The following is a 19,810-nucleotide window of genomic DNA, read 5'->3' on the forward strand; positions in this document are numbered from 1 at the left end:
CAACTTGGAGTAACTTTGCTGATGATTGATTAAAATGGTAGGCTGTACAAAATCAACTACTGTATAAATGCCCATCCCTGTTTCATTCTCTGCAAATTGAATGCAAAAAAGAATCTATTATTTATAACAACACTGCATTATTATCTACAGGAGACTGAACATAATAGTTGTTAGCATTAGTAAATAAGATGCTAATGAAATGGAGAGGCCTGATATTGGTCTAGCAGTTAAAGCTGATCTGCTCTTAGATTCACTTCAACATTTTGAATAATAATATTAGATGTGAAGTTGATGTTGGTATATGAATGAGTTCTAAACAAATGATTCCACACAACAGGACATTGATGTTCTTAATAATGGAAATAGTTTGAAATTTTCAGGAAAATCCATGTAAACTAGGTGTGCATGGACATCTTATCTAGGGTTGTAAGGCATTGGATTTTTACTGATATCTGATATACCAATATTTCAAATTCATGTACCAATATATCCACACCTCTTTTTACAGTAAAAACACAAAGTGTCTCCAGTGCAAAGAGAGGCTACACAGGTCAAGCGGAGTTCAGAGAGGATTGGGAAAGTGGACAGTTTGGTAGTTGTTTTACATTAGGGACTTCATTCCTAGTGTTAAGGGCCAGGGCCATTTCTGGGCATAGGCGATATAGGTGGTTGCCTAGGGCACCACGGTGAGGGGGGTGCCGTCATGAGCCCTGAACATTTTTAATAGATCCCCCAGTGTAACAGATCATCAACTCCTGCGCTCCTGTAACCTCTGCACCCCTCGTTCGTGAAACAGTCGAGCCTCACCTCGTCGCTCTCTCTCTCTCTCTCCATGGCACACGCTCACTGGGAGCCCAGCAAGACATTGAGAGTAAAAGAAAAAAATTTTTTTTCCTTGTTCCCACAGCGCTGAACGGGCAGGATGTAGAGAGAGTCCTGCGTCGGGCAGCTAACACCCTACCTGCCATTCCCCCTGATTTCCTGATCATTATTGTAAGTTCGCCTAGGGCCTTGGTTCCCAACCTGGGGTCCGCGACCCCCAAGGGGGGGCGCCAGAGATCTTGGGGGGGCGCGAGGCTTTGTCTGCTCTGAGGCTGTCAAAAATAGGTTTGCAAATATTAACTAAAACCATGATAAAGCAGTTATAAAATAATTTATACAAAGGTCTTTTGTTAAGAAAAGTGTGCATGGACCTTTTTTTAGGGTTTTATCAGTGGAACAATTAAAATCTATGTTGATTTTTGGCAGCAGTGTGCCACTTTTTTTCTCTCTCTTGGGTCCAAGTGGGGCTCCACTTTTCTGAGGAGCGTGTAGGGGGGGCTCCAAGGAAAAATGGTTGGGAAACACTGGCCTAGGGCACCAAAATGACTAGAAACGGCCTTGTGCAGGGCTCTCAATGAGCCTCCTTGATTGTGTATGGCTGATGGTACATATCTAAATATTGCCAGTATTTAAGATCAACATACAGTCATGGACAAAAGTATTGGCATCCCTGGAATTTTTCCAGAAAATACACCATTTCTCCCAGAAATTGTTGCAATTACAAATTTTTTTGGTATCCACATGTTTATTTCATTTATGTGCATTGGAACAACACAAAAAATCAAAAGAAAAAAAAGACAAAATTGACATAATTTTACACAAAACTCAAAAAATGGGCCGGACAAAATTATTGACACCCTTTTAAAACTGTGGATAAATCTTTTTTTTTTTTCAAGCATGTGATGCTCATTTAAACTCACCTGTGGCAGTAACAAGTGCTGGCAATCTAGAAATCACAGCTGAAGCCAGTTAGAATGTCTAGAAGTTGACTCAACCTTTGTGTTGTGTGCCTGTGTGTGTCACACGAAGCATGGAGAAGAGAAAGAGGAGCCGAGAATTGTCTGAGGACTTAGGAAGCAAAATTGTGGAAAATTCTGAACAATCTCAAGGTTTCAAGACCATATCCAGAGATCTTGAAATTCCTTGGAGTTTGCAAAAATGTACTTGAGTAAGCCTCAATCCTTCTGGGAGAACATTTTGTGGACAGATGAGACTAAGGTAGAGAGAGCATTATGAAAAAGCATGTCATTCTGTTGTTTACAGAAAATGGAATGAGGCCTACAAAGAAAAAAACACAGTACCTACAGTCAAACTTGGTGGAGGTTCAAGGATGTTTTGGGGTTATTTTGTTGCCTCTGGCACTGGGTGCCTTGACTGTGTGCAAGGAATCATGAAATCTGGAGACTATCAAAAGATTTTGGGCCACAATGTAGGGCCTAGTGTCAGAAAGCTGGGTCTGCGTCAGAGGTCATGGTTGTTCCAGCAGGACACTGACCCCAAACAAACCTCAAAAAGCACCAAGAAATGGTTGGAGACAAAGCGCTGGAGAGTTCTGAAGTGGCCAGCAATGAGTCCGGATCTAAATACTGTTGAACACCTATGGAGATATCTTAAAACTGCTGTTGCAAGAAGCACCCTTTGAATCTGAGAGACCTTGAGCAGTTTGCAAAAGAAGAGTGGTCCAAAAATCCAGTTGAGAGATGTAAGAACCTTGTTGATGGTTACAGGAAGTGATTGGTTTCAGTTATTTTTTTCTAAGGGTGTGCAACCAAATAATAAGTTGAGGGTGTCAATAATTTTGTCCAGCCCTTTTTTTGAGTTTTGTGTAAAATTATGTCAATTTGGTCTTATTTCTTCTGATTTTTTTGTGTTGCTCCAATGCACATAAAGGCAATTAACTCATGTATACCAAAAACATAGGTAATTGCAACAATTTCTGGGAGAAATGGTGTAATTCCTGGAAAAATTCCAGGGGTGCCAATACTTTCGTCCATGACTGTATGATGTATACCATCAATATGTACAGCTGACCTGCTGATACTGATACCATGTCGATAATGTATTTCAACTAAAAACTAGTCCAAGACTATCTGATCTCTGGCTTCTGGCTTGATACTTTACTTATTTTTACTCCTTCCACCATCAGTGCCCTTCTCTGTCTTGTCGAATATGCCATGAGAAAAAAAGAGTTAAGAGTAATATGGGTTTGCCAGAGAATTGTACTGTAAAACATTGTGCACCTTTCCCAAGACGTCTTATCCCCACTACCAAAGTTAGAAGATGCAAGAGCAGGTGATTAAAGTGAGAGTTGGGAATACCAGAAGAAGTGTACTATAAGTTTAAATAGTTCTTCTTGGGTATTATTCCTATAAAATGTTGCTTTCATTTGGACTGTCACCACAATACAACTAGCATTGTGCATTCAGATGGGCCTTTGTACTGCATCTTGGATGTTGACCCATTTAAAGCCTGCAAAAGGCATGCACACATATGTACGTCACATGCACACATGCATGCGTAATACTAACGCATGCAGGACTCTCCAGGGACCTGCATTCTGGTGAGATCTGAGACTTATTCTGCTCACAATCTTTATGTTTTTATTAGGTATGATTATAGAAGTGCAATGATTTAAATATTTTCTAAGGGTGTGTTTGATCCAAGCCCATACATGTGCTCACTCTTCTACAGTTTATCCAAAGCCTTCAGTCTTCTTTTTGTAATGTCATGAATCGTTACGTAATTCTTATTCGTACTCTCTTATACACACCCTGCCATCACACTACGTCTCAAATCACAATTTGTTGGATTTACCAGTCCCTTTTTTCACTCCCCGTTTCTGATTAGAGCTAGTGATTTTAATCCTAGTAAGAATTCCCACAGTCTGCCTAATTCCTGTTCCTGCCTAAAGCTGGTAGGGGGTCCAGTAAGCTGCTAAGCCCCCCTGGCTATACACGCACAAACACACACATCAACTGACACACGCATATGGACACTCGTGGCCTCTCACTGGCATGGAGAGGCAGAGATATTTTCTTGCTCAATCTGTCCATGTGTATCCTCAGTATGAACACACATACATGAGAGCATACTTTCATAAAAAATAAAGTGTATGTATGCACATGCAGACACTGCCCTTCTTGCTCTCATGGGAGTTAAATAGACATGGGAGTTAAATAGAACATGAAAGAGAGTTGCAAAGAGGGGAGCAAAGTGTTTGAGAACAGAAACAATTAATCTTGAATAGCTCATAAAAGGGATGTTTTTATTTATTTGTGTCGTCCATCAATGGGAAACATAGGACATCATTGAATATTCTCTTCTTTGTCTAATATATTTCTGCTTTATTGGTTTGAGATCTCTGCCTTTACTTCCAAGTATTTTAATTTTTTTATGTGCACAACTTTAACATCTAGGTTGTCCCTGAATCATTTGAAAATTGATACTTGCCATCAACATTTTATACCACCCCTTTTTCATTGTTTATATGTCTCAGTCCGGTATTTAATTGCTTTGAATAGACAATGAAATGCCCCATTTAAATTTGTCTGGTGCATCACATGGTTTGCAGCCATATCCAGCAGCCTGATGGACTTTGTCCTGCAAAAACATGTTGGTACATCAATTAGTCATAACAGCACCAACAGGGGCCTGGGGGTGGCATTGTGTACAGTGTTGTTTGTTGTACATTTCTCCTCGTGTGTTTGTTGTGTAGCTATGCATATTGAACTTTGGCCCACATTAAACACGTGTATGATGGCTTGGGTCATGTACAGATACAACCGTTGGGGAAAGAATATTGTGTATTTTACGTTCCAGTACAAGCATATCTGAAACACTGGACATCACTGTTGGATTCCTCTTGATGCTGCCAGTATCGCGTGCAGGGAAAACACTGAGTTCATGTTCTGTTTAGAAATTGTCAAAACTTTAAGATAATCGCTTTGAAGACTTTCAGTACAAAATCCTTTTTATTATCCTTCCAAAAATGTTTGATCCTGAAGTGTGTGCGTGTGTGTAGTCAGGCCAGATTAGCATAAACCGTATAATCTCTTTTACATATAATTTGTTTTTATGATACATGGTTTATTGTATACAGCAAATCTTTTAGCACCATTACCCACCCCCACAGTAACCCCCACACACACTGTCTCATTAATTCTTAGACACCAGAGTGTGCATGCAAAGCTTTCACTTTTCCTGCACATACACACTAGTGCACACCTGCACATCAGTACTATATCTCACATGAGTGTGTGGAAGCACACGTAGTAAGGAAGTCACACATGCACACGGTGTTAAATCTTTCTAAGGTATTTGCCTAATCAGCTCTCTCTGAGCAACAATACTATTCACAGAAAAGCTACACATACAGTCTCTGTCCAGTGTCCGCACATACACTCACAGTTGACTGTCCACACAGTGGGCACTGCCGGACTAGTAACAGCTTTAGCAAGCCCACCGCGTTACAACCTGTTGTTGCCACATTGCATCACTTCACACATCTTAGAGAAGAGGAGAGGGGGAGGAAGAGTGAAAAAGAGGGTGAGAGGGAGGTGTGCAGAGTCTCCAGAGTGATCACATGACTTCAGTGTTCATTTGTTCCATTTTTATCTTTTACTCCCCCACCGACTCCCCTCATCAATGTGGTTCTAGTCTTCTTCGAAAGCTCCTTCATAAGTTAAACTGCTCTCTGAATGTCTGTACGGCCATATCAAACCCCATTTCTCTTTTCTCTCTAAATTACATTTTCTCATTTATGACTTTGGTTTGGTTAACTTCTCCTTGTCTCATTTTCAGTAAGATTAATCATAAGCTGTGCATGTGCATTTTGTGTGTGCTCCTTCTGTTGGTGTATTTTTGATTGGAAAAGGTTGAGAAGGTGTTTATCGGTTTCTATTTGGAGAGTAGAAGAGATATGAGACAGACAAGGCTGATGCAACCAGGAGACACTGACGTATTCACCAACACTCACAGACACACAAAAGTTAAATTTAGAGAAAAATGGATTAAAAAACACACACACAAAACATAAATACATAGGAAGGTTAGCATAAACAAACATTAGAAAAGATAGAAAAGCAAAGACTTATTTGGTGAATACGTTTTGGCATTAGTGTAAAAATATTGAGGAAAATAATCTTATTACCTGTTTTTTTTTACAATATTGTGGCTGTTTTATAATGCAGATATTTTTTAGGTTCCTCATCTTATGTATTTTCCAATAAACACAAGCAATATATCGGTCTGTACTTAAACAAACATAATATAAGGTAGATTAAATGATGCTGAACAATCTTGATACACTGTACCGCTGTATAGATGGGAATGATCAGTTTTGCTTTATTCTTATTTTTGATAAGAAAACATCCAAAACAACTTCCTGTTTCCTGCTGCTATAGTATTGTTCTGCAGTTGCTCATGTTGACAGAGCTAGTGCTACATTGTTTATTTTTCTTAGGTTTTTAACATGCAGTTTAATTTTGTCACATAAGGTACAATTTGTCATAATCAATGCATATCGTTTCCAATTATCTGTTATCAGTCACATGCTCTACTAATAATCAGTATTGATATCAGCCCTGAAATACTAATATAGGCTGACTCTTAATTTTTGACACACATTTCACTTGTCTTGATCTAAATTTTGATTAACTGCTCAGCCTTGGTTGGCACTGTGCTTGAATTAAGCCATTGCGTCATTAGAATATGTGCTAGTTGATAGCTGTCAGTGCTGTAAAACATTGATTGATCAGATGCTTGAATTACATGAAGAATCAAAGAAAAATCCAACATGTACCATTTGTAGTACTTTGTAGTAGATACAGTCTCCTCCCCATTAAGTTTTGGAACAGTGAGGCCAGTTCCTTTATTTTTGCTGTAGACTGAAAACATCAAAAGATGAATCTAAGACAAGAGATCAACATTTCAGCTTTTATTTCCCGGTATTTACATCTGGATTTCAAACACAACTTTGAAGATAGCAGCTTTTGTTTGAACCAACCCATTTTTCATGTGAGCTAAAGTATTGGAACATATGACTGACAGGTGTGTTTTGTTGCCCAGGTGTGTCCAATTACATTGATTATTCAAACAATAAATAGTGCTGAATGTCCACACTCAGTTTCAGATTTGGGTTTTGCCTGTGCAGACTGCATTTATAGTTGAGAGGTGTAATCAACATGAAAACCAGAGAGCTGTCTATGGGTGAAAAAAAAGCGATCGCGAAGCTCAGGGAAGATGGAAAATCAATCAGAGCCATTGCAGAAACATTGGCCATAGCCAGTACAACCATTAGGGATATCCTGAAGAAGAAAGAAACTCCTGGTGCACTCAGTAACAGACGTTGAACAGGTAGACCAAAGAAAACCGCAGCAGTTGATGACAGAAACTCAATGAGAGCTGTAAAGAAAGACCCTAAAACAACCGTTAGTGACATCAGCAATAACCTTCAGAGGGCAGGAGTGAAGGTATCACCATCTACTGTTCACAGAAGACTTCATAAACAAAAGTACAGAGGCTACACCAGAAGATTTACAAGAGAGCACAGAGATGAGCCTTGAAAATTTAAAAATTTTATGGACTAATGAGAAAAAGATGAACCTTTACCAAAGTGATGTAAAGGCTAATGTTTGAAGAAAGAAAGGATCTGCTCATGATCCCAAACATACAAGCTCATCTGTGAAACACAGTGGAGGTAATGTCATGGTTTGGAGATTAAAGAAAGATGCAACCAAACTGATTGTGAGATCCTTCATCGTGCAGCAAGATAATGACCTAAAACACACTGGCAAAACAACAAAGGAATTCATCAGGGGCAAGAAGTGGCTGGTTTTAGACTGGCCAAGTCAATCTCCAGACTTAAACCCTATAGAGCACGTATTTTACCTGCTAAAGAGGAGACTGAAGGGAGTAACCCCCCTAAAACAAACCACAACTGAAAGAGGCTGCAGTGAAAGCCTGGAAAAGCATCACAAAAAAGGAATGCTAATGTTTGGTGATGTCAGTGGGTCACAGGCTTGATACAGTGACTTCAAGCAAAGGATTAGCACTAAATATTAAGTCTTATTCACAAATCTATTAAAGTCTATCTGAATACTTTTTGCGCACCTAAAAATTGGTGTTCCATTACAAAATATGCTATCTTTTAAGTTGTGAATCAGATCCAGATGTAAATACCTGGAAATAAAAGCTGATATGTTGATCTCTTGTCTCAGATTCATCTTTTAATGTCAAATCCAAATGTTTTCAGTCTACAGCAAAAAATAAAAGGAATAGGCCTCACTGTTCAGTAATTTTGGAGGCGACTGTATGTTCATTTAACTCCCTCTAACCACTAATATTATATGCAGGGATCTGCAGCCTACAGGTTGCTTACATACAGTCACATTGCTTTGCTGTACTTGACTACTCATTCATTATTCGTCACACCTCTGTCACAGACATGGAGGTCTGAGCTGCTTCTCAAAAATCCCTCAAGAGTGACCGAGAGATGCCTTGAGGCAGGGAGCATGTAAGCCTGTATATGTGATCCTTCACATTATGTAAGCGGGTAAACTAAAACCATGCCTGGCGTTCATGTGACAACCCCAGCGTGGTTTCCAAGCACGTTCCGGAGCATTCTTAGAGAGAAATCAAAGCCTAATGCCGTGAAATTAGCTTTAGTCAGGGTGTAGTTCAACTGGCTGCCATTCCCAAAGCTGAGATGTGATGCTGTAGCTTTATAAAGCATTGCAAACATTGCCTTAGGAGACACTTTCATGAGCAACGGGTCACAAGCAGTATGCAAATCACAGCCTATTTTGTCAATTTAAATAATATCGTCATCTGTGTCATTCCCTGAACTCTTTATTTCAACAAATAGTATCTTGTAGGGTAGGCCCTCAAAACAGAACTATTTGGAACCGCTATGATACAATGTCACTGCATAGTACGCTGCTCTTTAAAGCTCCTGAGTTTTGTGAATCTCTTGCATTTTGCAACATCTAGGTCAGTATGTTTGTTTTAGTAAAGATCCCTTCTTACAGACTGTGTTCCACTTATGTTTTAATCCTGTAAGTGTCGTTTCTTAACTCCACTGTCTTGTATGCATAAGTTTGTCACTAGAGAGGTCTTTTAAAATTGCCCTACTGAAGAGGGAGAACTCAGTGTATGTCTCTAAAATTTGGGATTCAATATTTAACAGGGTGAGCTAGCTTTAGTGTGTAACAAGTCTGAAAAGCAGGCAACTATCTTTTTATACAACACTGCCAGTGAAGAAGCAGCTGTAGCATACTTAAAGTTAAAACTGCATACATTGCAAGTGTGCTTTTGAAATTGCGATGTTCCTATGCGTCTATTTCCCCATTATGCTAAATGCGCTTTTAAATTGCATTTAACTGACTTGTCTTAGGGCAGGGAAATACTTGGATAACAGTCGAATTAATCACAAGGTAACTATGTTAGCAGGTGTGATGTGATCCTGAAATATTCTGAACAGCATGGCTAACATTAGCAGCTAGCCCCACCAGCCTTTGTTCCTCTATGCAGGTTAATAGCATGCTATGATATATGGCCTCTTTTCACTTTTGTTGAGTAGTTATATGTGAGTTCAACCCTCAACAGTGTACGTACCACTTTGTTTTCATTTATTACTTAAAGAAGTCACACCGCACAGTTCCTCTTACTCTCTAATTGCTTAGCTTTTCATATTTATGTCTGATGAAGTGCTGGGGGGAGAGCTCAGACAGGAAGGCAGCAGCCAGTAACTGCAGCTAGAGCCACTCCTCAAAGTGAATTTTTCCTTGGTACAAATAAGGCCCAAACATGTTGCTGATTATTTCCGTTTTTCCTGCTTGGCAGTTTTCCATCTTGATGTGTCCTGCTCTGTAACCTGTCATAATTGGCAGTGGTGGGTAGAATGTAAGACTTGGCCCAAAGGTTGTAGATGGTGTAGATGTAGATGCATCTATGAGTATGTTTTTTAATCGGGTAGACTGTTTTCAAACAAATTATTTTTGACATTTTTATATATTACTGGAGGAACAAAATCTCTTAAGCTCTAATCAATGCATTTTGCAGATATGTCAGAAAATGACAATGAGTTGGGCTATGTCAGATTGACAGCAGGAAGATAAAACTCTAAATAATTCCATTAAAGTTCTTGTTTGAGTCCTCAATGAAAGAGCGCAGCCTTGAAAGCCTGGAGACTTCATCTTTATGCCTCTGGTACCACAGAACAGAGGGCACAGGACTTTGCCTTTAAGACTGATATTTTTGGAGTGGGTGTGATGGCTTAGATTCCTCTAAGAGCAAGGGATTAGGGTGATGCTGATGCTTAGTGTCTTGGCCTGTGTGCCTGTGTGTCTTGCTGCCTCTGCCTGTATGTCAGCTTGCTCTGTGTGGGGCTGGCCTTTGCTTGCTGCATCTGGCTGATGTGCACAGAGATTTCATGGTAGAGAGAGAGAGAGAGAGAGAGAGAGAAGCAGGAATGAGGGAGATGATGTGCGTCTGTGTGCATGTGTGCGACTATGTGATGCATGTGCAGTGAAGCTAACTGGAGCAGGGTGTCCAGGATGCATACACGCTTGACAACCTGGCTGCAGCCTTGTGATACAAAGCATTTAGTGTTTGCGTGTGTCTGCACGCACACAGGCAACTGTTACACTGTGTGCATGTGTGGGTATGATGCATAAGTGACTCAGCTTCAGCTGTCAAGAGTGTGTCTGTCTGTCTGCCTCTGTGTGAGTGGGTGTCCATGTGTGTGTGTGTGTGTGTGTTTACATGAGAAAGCGTGACTATGACTTGGATGAGCAGCAGGACCAGACAGCTAGCCGTCATCATATGACTGTCTTTTTTCCCCTGTCTTATCACCTATCAAGTGTCCATGAGACACAGACACAAAAAAGGCAATGGAAGCCGTCACACAAACACACACATGCACATAAATTAGGATATTCTTTGAAGGGCTTTGAAGCAGCATTAGATCAAACAGATGAGGCTGACCTCAAATGTCTGCATCTGTGTGTGTGTGTGTGTCAGTGCGATTTAATGCTTGGCACACATTATTGGTTAAACCTCAAACATTTTTTTAAAGATTGATTCACTCTACAGTCTTGTCATCAATGTTTTAATATTTGCTTACTGGGTTCAAATAAAATTCCTCCTTCTCACAGGGAGTATTCTGTTTTAAGTTTCCAGCTGACAGCTTGGTGTCAAATTGAAGGATTCTGCATATTTAGTCCAAACGACTCAAATGTCACAATCTTGTCCAGCTCAATTCACATCAATAAAAACATCATCAGCTCATCATCTGCCCTCTTTGCTCTCCTTTTGTCGCAGGTCTAGCTGGCCAATGCCGGGCCCGTCGTGGACATCTGGTGGCGGAAGCAGCAGCAGCAGTAGTAGTGTATATGTGAGTGTGGTGCCTGAGGCCTAGCCCATGTCCAGCTCATAATGCCGTCGTCCACACGGAAAGGGGTGCCGAAGGACCCCGAGCTGGCCGACCTCTTTTTTAAAGATGACCCTGAGGATGTCTTCTGTGACCTGCATGAGATCGGACATGGCAGCTTTGGTGCCGTCTACTTTGTAAGTGCTTTGTTGGGTTTTAAGAACATGGCTTAAAGGCCTGTAATTTAACTGTTCCATAGATGATCTCTGCTGAATTAGTTTGAAAGACAATATAAGTCAAGATCAGATGAGACACTCTTTAATCTCCTTGTGTGGTATTTTTTTTCTGAACTCTGTCCTAAAAATGCAAACTAAATCATGCATACTGCAAAGAAAGATGCACATAAGACACAAAACACTATAACATAAAAAAAATCATGTCTCACAGTTGCCACAAAAATTCTCAACCCTTTTGTCCAACACCCAGTGTAAATGTATATAAAAAATGACCAAATTGCTTTTAAGGTGTTCATAGGCCCATTTTATCAAGGCATTTCAGTAATCAAGATTTCCATAACTTCCTTATTGTATCTACCATACATTTTTGTGTTGAGTCTTTATTATACATTTATTTTGTGAATATGGCTGATTCGTGAAGTTGCTAAAGAGCTTTGCAAGTTCTTCTATTTGGTACTTAAATGTCAAAGCTCTTGTAATGATGCCATTAATGGTGGAATTTGTTTAGCAGAGGCCAGGGGTATACGGTAGACTGTATAAATGATATAAATTTGGCCTACGGAGGAGATTTGGACTCTACGGACCAATTGTGATAACGCTTGTTAATAGGGGTGTAACAGTACAGAAAAATTTCGGTTTGGTACGTACCTCGGTTTTGAAGTCACAGTTCGGTACGTTTTCAGTACGGTGATTGAAGCAGATAAATAAAATTTATTTTAATTCTTTAATTAAATTGTATTAAAATAGAAAGGCTGAATAAATTGCATTTAAATTATAAATAATGCAGTGACCTCCCTCCAAAAGTTCTTCAATTATTAAAAAAATTTATTAATAAATACATTTTAGGTTATTTTCATTGATATGTTGACATATTTATACCCATTCTTTAAACACAAAAATTTCCCAGATTACTTGAACGCTTCATCACACAACCGCAAGTTAGCTTGTTAAGTACGGAAATTAGCGTCTTTTTTGCTGATTTCAACACGGACTTAAGCACTGGACTACTTTTTAACCAATGGGACCTACTACAAAGTTTGGAAGAACTTTTCACAGCCCATCTTGGAGGATAAAGAGGTGAAAGCCTCCGAAGATAACTTTACCTATGACACAGCTGCAGAGTCCCTCTCTCACTCCTCCAAGGCTGAAGGTAAAGTTAATATGATTCACAGAGCCAGAGCACCATTGCTATACGGGTGTTTTAATGAAGCTGGCGGCTCTTCTAACTCCACATGCGCCATCACTCTTCTTCATTTGTTTTTGTAACTGCTCCTTCTTCTGTAATGACAGTTGCTGGCAGCTTTTAGGCTCATTGCCGTCACCTGGATTGAAGTGAGAACTCGACTTTTTTTTAATACTCACTCAGACGTATTCGTTGTATTACTGCGTGTACTGAACCATGACGGCCGTACCATGACGGTACGGGATGAATACAAATACTGTTACACCCCTACTTGTTAATGACGTCATCATGTCTGCCTTAGTGTGAGTTAGCAGGCAAAAACACATGTTTTTTCCTCACAAAGTCTGACTGCTGTACCGCAACTAAGTCTGTGTGCTGTCTCTGTCAGCCTGCCTGAGGCTGTAACACAAGCTAAGTGCTGCTTTAGCTGGTCTCAGAGCCCAGCGCTGCAGCTCTTCCTGTTACAACGGCATAAACAACCGTTTAAAAGTGTATTTTAACTTATGACTTTCTTTTCTAAGTCCACAGTGAGTCAAAGATCCAGGCTGCGATGTTAAATGAGGTCAGAAAAGCTGCTGTAAACTAGCCGTATTCTCCGGTTTGGCAGCCAAAGCTAAGCTAAGTCAATGCTAATCACAATACTTCCATCAAACTCTTCAAAATAAAAGTCCATGGCTGTTATTTTTTTGAAACGCTTTTATTGTGAACGCCTTCACTAGGAATTGTGTTCAAGTCATTAGCAGCTTAACACAACTCATCAGATTAGAGATGAAATGTGAAACTTGGAGTGCAGTTAGACAGAAGTAAACCTAGCGAGACTTAAAAAAAAAATTAAACATGTTTTCTGTGGGAGAAGGGGGTTGATAACACTTGAATTTGGATTCAAAAGCATTCTTTTTATTTTCGTAATACCATGCGTTATCGTCAAAGGCAAGAAAAATACCATGATATGATTTTTAGGCCATATCGCCCAGGCCTAGCAGAGGCTTTGTAGAATATAGACAGCACATGAATTAGGGACTTCCTTCCACATGATAGTTATTAATATACAAGTGTAGCTGTGATTTATTTATTAGTTACTCTACATAGTCATTTATCGATTTACTAATTTCTACATGTTGTGAGTGTAGCCCCCGCTACATTACAAGCTCTTTGAATGCAATGAAATGGAGACAGATTCCCTCTCAGCACTTTCTTTGTAGCCTTTCATATTAATCTCATCATCACTAATTACCCATCAAGCCTTTGATTCTAAAGCTGGGGGGGGGGGGGGGTTGAAAGCATGCTGCATGTCTCTGCTCTCTCTTTATTTCTTCTTCTTCTGTCATCATCAGTTCATTACTCTCCTCTTCATCTCTCTTCAGTTCATTTCTCTCCTCTCCTTTCCTCTCCTCTCCTCATTTCTTTTCCTCTCCTCTTCTCATTTCTTTTCCTCTCCTCTCCTCACTTCTTTTTCTCTCCTCTCCTCATTTCTTCTCTTCTCCAGATGCAGGGCTGGGGGCAATAAAGCCTCTCCACTCCCTCCTCAGACAGCTGTTTCTTGCTATGGAAAAACAGACGCTGTAGATAGTGGGGCCGGATTTTCTTGGCAGGGAGGGCTTTAAGAACCTCCTCTATCCCTATGTCATTTACACACACACCTACACAGACACACACATCTAGTGCATGCTCACAGACGGCCCCAATACATCACTAGCAGCCTTGGTGCCAATGTCCGTCTGGCTAACAGGCTCCAGAGTGCATCTAAATCCTACCCTGATGCCAGCTCTGTGCTCACTGACACACTTATTCTGTTTGCATTACAGCCAGTGCTCTGCTAGCTTTAGCCGTTAGCCTAAGCAGTTTTGAGGAAAGCAGTCCACACCAGTTTATCAGAATATAAAATTCAAAGTCTAACCACTGAAATTAGAAATGTAGTAACAAATTCACACTTCCCGTCCTAAAAAAAATTACCTCCTGAATTTAACTAAGCAGATAGGTAAGAGTCTCCCATTGGGTAACTAAGCATAGGTGATTACGTTTCAGCTGGCAATAAGTCATTTAACCCTTGATAGAATACTGCATAGTTTTATCAGTCGTTTTTGCAACATAAGACATAAACTACATGACCAAATAATTCAGCTCATTTAAGTTGTTATGCCTCCCTGCACTTATTTTTTAAAATTTATAAATGTCTTTGTGATTTTTTTATTTACTTTGCACTGCAATTGCTCTGCAATTTGCATCAAAAAAGTTGGTTCATTGTTAATATGAAGAAATCCCTTGTTGCAAAATGCTTATTTCACATCCCTTTGTTTTTTAGCAGTGACTTGAAGAGATTAAAATTTGATGCACGTTTCAGCCTGTTTGATATTTGAGCATTTATTTGTCTCTGATAACATATGCCTCATTTAAATTGCTTTTCTGAGTCTAGATGACATAATTGAATTAAGTAGTTTATCCTTTGTGTTGCAAATGAGAATGTGGATCAATGAGCAGATAAAAAACAATAGATAATCAGTTAACTTTTGGCACAGTCTGACCATTCAGATTCAAGTATGTGCATCCGTAGTGCAGGACACCCCTATTGCTAACAACTGATTGCAGCTCCCAAGCACATATTACAGTTAACATATGAGTTTGTCATAACTGGGTTATGGCAGCCAGATTGTAGGCAGATACAAAAGATTTTCAAAGAAAATAACAGTAAATTCATTGAAGACTTTGTACATTCCCAGTGGAAGTTTTGACCTCACATTTAACTCACTGTGGGAGATGATTTTTTTCTACTGAAGAAATACACTGAAGGAGTGATACTCACCACTGACTCAGTAAGAAGTGGCAGTAAGCTTTAATTTTACAGCACTTTGATTTAGAAGTCAAACATCAAAGAAATAAATTTCTGCAATATTAAGACAACTTAACTGTAATAAACCTGCGGATTTATTGCATGAAAACAGGGATAAGTATAGTGACTATGTACATAAGTGGGCTCATATTCCCTCACTGTATATGCATGAATTCATGCATTTGTATGTGCATCTATAGTTTATGCATGTGAAGATTAAGAAGGAACTCCATAATGGAGGAGAACAAGGGGAATTCCCCCTGCTGAGTTTGTAGGCCTAGCATCCAGGGATTTGAACACACAGCACTATAGCTTATGCTGAATGAATTACCCTCTCCTAATTATTGATACACTCCCATTTATATGCAGTGACAATTAGCTTGAATGTATTTCAATATTTCAGCATTACATGTTTTTGCCCCTTTTCTCTGTTGCTATCTTTCCACACTGCAGGGAAGGGCTTTTATACATGAACTGACAAGCAATCCTATGGATCAAATGAATCTGAAATATGTCAAATGGGAATTCTGTGTTGCCTGCTGTTACTGTAATTCCATTTGAATCTCAACATGAAATTCCCATTCATTTGTAAGTGGGATGAAGCCAAGATAAGGGCTTAGGCTGAGCCACAGCGGAGCTGTCCATGAGGGCAAAAGCCTTTGAGGTTAACACCACGGGTTTAGCATGGCAGTGCCGATGTGCACAGAAAATTCAAACACTTATCGCAGCTGCAGAATAACTGCACACCATTTACCTGAAGGCTTCCTCAAATCATGTCGTTGAGAGCTTTGATCAGGTGGAAATATGTTTGAATTCAAACACCCTTTTTGCTCTGTTGTACATGATTTGCTTTGTGCATATGTTATGGTGTTTTACATGCAGAAAATGTATCCAGCTCACCCCTGGCTAACCTTCATGGAAAGTTATCAACTTATTTTATGTTATAAGTAGGAAATAAATTGTTTATTTGTTCATAATGCTCTATAGCATGGGTGTCAAACTCAAGGCCCGGGGGCCAAATCCGGGCCGTGGTGCAGTTTTACCTGGCCCGCAGGATCATATCATATTTTAATTAGAACTGGCCCACAGGTCTGAGGTCTGCAGATTTCCTCCAATACAGAAATGAGGATTTAACCTTGAAGATTGAAAATATCCTTTGTTAAGTCATAAAATTTTTAAAAAGTAAAGAGTAAAAATGATGAGATGGAAAGTAAGGAATGAGGGACAGAAATTAATTTGTGTTTTCATTTTAACATTTCAATTTTCATTTGAAAATTCTGACTTAAACTTTGCATTTTGACTTTTTATCTAATATTGTGAACTTTTAGATTCCAATTTTAATTTTCTTTAAAAATTTAAAGATCATGATTTCAAATTTAATCTCATATTTTGACTTTTAAAACTTACAGTTTAGAATTTCATCTATATTTTGACATTTACGATTTAAAAGCTTACATTTGAAATATTGCCTAAGCCTTTTTAACTCAACACTTTGTCTTTTATCTCATATTGTGACCTTTTCAACTCCTAATTTTGATGTGTAATCCCATATTTCGACCTTTTAAACTCATGATTTTTTATTTTATCTCATATTTTTACCTTTAAACTCTTGATTTTTACTTTCTATCTCATATATTTGCTTTTTGAAAACATTATTTTGATTTTGTGTTCTGACCTTTTTAACTAATATTTTGACATTTTATCTCAGATTTTGAGCCTTTAAACTTAGCATTTTAAATCTCAAAATCATTTATCATCAGTTTTTCTCCCCCTTAATGAATTGCCTGTGAAAATGAGGTTTACAATTTATGGTTAAATGTTAACCCTGTTGGGCCCTCAGGTTAGAACTAAATTGGAATTTTGGCCCCTGCTGTGGTTGAGTTTGACACCCCTGCTCAATAGTATAGTTTTACAAAACAGATGAATGTGTGTCTCTATGTATGTGTCAGAAACTTCATCTCCCATTTGTTGCCATGGCTGGGGACTGGTGTATAAATGGATAATAAAGGACAGCATACAGTTGTAGTTCTATGAAATATTATGAAATACCATACTGAAAACAACAACTGGTGGGTAACACAGAACTGTAACTCATTCAAGCTTTTCCAAAAATGTTTTGTGTCTTCAATTTGTTTTATTTTAATGTGTTACAGATTCTGATTTATTGAAGCCAGACTCTTTTTATAGAATGTTATGGCCAGGCAACAAAAAACAATTAAACAGGCTTATCTTATTATGTGAGAAGATTTCTGTGTGTCATTTTGCGAGGGTTGACTTTATAAATTCATTAAAGATTGAACTTTAGAAGAGACTTTAGAAGACTCTGATCTCTCTCTTTTTCTCTCCAGGCACGCAACTCCTACTCCAATGAGGTTGTGGCCATCAAAAAGATGTCCTATAATGGCAAACAGACTACAGAGGTGAGAAAAAAGCATAACACATGTCTTTGGAAATGCATCACCCCACTGTGGTAGTTATCTCAGATTTAAGGATTAATAGACATTTTTTAGACCAAAGTTAGATATCATTCATTTTTATTTTTAAATATGGATATCTTATTAGTAAAAGAGCTCAAATGAAAAAAAAAACAAAAAACAAAAAAAACAGCATCATGTCATCTTGTAAAAATATTCACTCAAAATTTGACACGACAGTCGCTTGTGGGACTGTTTCATTTGTGCTGCTTACCCTAAAGGAACAGAAATAATGTGAAAATGATGAAAAATAATTAGCCACCACCAGATGCAAAGTGTGGAGAAAAACATGTGCTCCCCTCAGGCAAACCCCTGAAAAAGTTTATGCTGAGTGTATTTTAGAGGGAGCAATATGTGTGATCACGGCTTTCACTTCACCATTGCATATATCTGCTGTTTAGTAACCCTTCTTGGTTTTGGAATCCTGTGAGTGGTGGCTTTATCTGGGGACTCTTTTATGACTGTTCTTATTTGTGATGGCTCTTTGTGGCTCATCAGTCTCTCTGAATATTTTCAGATATTTGATTATTTTACTGCACTGCTCTTGAAAACTTCATTGTCTGTCTGTTAACAATTGCAACAGATGTATGAAGTCATTATACCCATTTGAGTGGTTACAACAAAGTAGCCGGCTGCACCGTTGCAGTCAAAGCCACAGCAATGCCTCCTTAAGTGTTTTTGTGAATGTACCTGTAGTGTGTAACCATCTGTGTATCTGAATTGAATCTTGGCAGAAGTGGCAGGACATCATCAAGGAGGTCAAGTTTCTGGGACAGCTGCGACACCCAAACACAATTGAGTACAAAGGCTGCTACTTGAAAGACAACACTGCCTGGGTGAGTGGATCCTTCTCCCACAACTGTTTTTGTTCTGGTTCCTCTCTTTGTTTCGGTCTTGCAACACTGTTAGTTTTATCTTTTTTTGCTCCCATCCTCTTTGTCTGATTCTTTTCCTCAGAATCTGTTTCCTTTTCTCTTCTCCTCAATGCATTTCCCCTTTGCCTGTGTCATAATCAGTACCACAGATGCTGCATGCATCAAAATGTAAAGTTTGAACAGAAGACAACTTTGATTGTGTACATAATTTACCTGAAGCTTGCTAAAATGTAGAATATTTTGTGAATTATTACTTATTCAGCTGTAATTGTGTTCTATTCCAGCTGGTCATGGAGTACTGCCTGGGCTCTGCATCAGATTTACTAGAGGGTAAGTGTTTTATAAATGTTTAATGTGAATACAAACAAACAAACCCAACAAACCTTTGCTTTATGGATCAGTGTGTTTATGAAAACTTTTCCCCAACTAGAAAAAAGCCCTTAAACATCCTTAAAAAAAAACAATATTTGGTGTGCAATTTGGGTTATTCTAAGGGTTAAACAAGCAATATTTTATGTGTTAATAAGTGAGCTTGATGCAAGGTGTTAGGTTAATTTAGGCAATTAATTTTGGATGGAACAACACAAACTGTTTCTGTTGACTGACATTGAGGACTGGGGTTGAAGAGATGATGAAGCTGTTGTGTGAGGATCATGGAGTGAAGAGGCTGACCAAACTGTCGAGACCGGGGATGATGGTTAATGGTGTTGTTTTGAAGGCTTGACAGTCATGGGACGTTGAAGGGTGGCTCGCAAACATGTCTTGAATTAACTGGTGGAGGAGAAAGCCAGATTTAAAAGGGGCAGCAGCGATATGATAGGCTAACAGTGAGGGTGTAGAGCAGAGCTATTGGATATTGGTGGCCAAGTGATGTGAAAAGCTGACTATGACATGACTTTGGGAGAGCATGTGTGGGGGAGTGCATGAAATAGAGCGGGGATGAACTATTAAACCATTGTGGAGTATACACTCACCGACCACTTTATTAGGTACACCTTGCTAGTACCGGGTTGGACCCCCTTTT

General features: G+C 39.0%; 1 protein-coding gene across 3 annotated transcripts in view; it reads left to right on the forward strand.

Annotated features, from left to right (window-relative positions):
• The window catches only part of taok3a (TAO kinase 3a), a 106,419-nt gene that overhangs the window by 49,476 nt on the left and 37,133 nt on the right, over positions 1–19,810 (forward strand). For all 3 annotated transcript variants that reach the window (XM_041787309.1, XM_041787310.1, XM_041787311.1), the window contains exons 3-6: positions 11,143–11,388; positions 17,786–17,857; positions 18,646–18,747; positions 19,071–19,116. In XM_041787309.1, coding sequence (XP_041643243.1) covers positions 11,257–11,388; positions 17,786–17,857; positions 18,646–18,747; positions 19,071–19,116 — 352 coding nt within the window. In that variant the 5' untranslated portion in view covers positions 11,143–11,256. The remainder of the gene's footprint in view (positions 1–11,142; positions 11,389–17,785; positions 17,858–18,645; positions 18,748–19,070; positions 19,117–19,810) is intronic.

Source organism: Cheilinus undulatus, linkage group 5 (genome assembly GCF_018320785.1).
Source record: "Cheilinus undulatus linkage group 5, ASM1832078v1, whole genome shotgun sequence".
Lineage (NCBI taxonomy): Eukaryota > Metazoa > Chordata > Actinopteri > Labriformes > Labridae > Cheilinus > Cheilinus undulatus.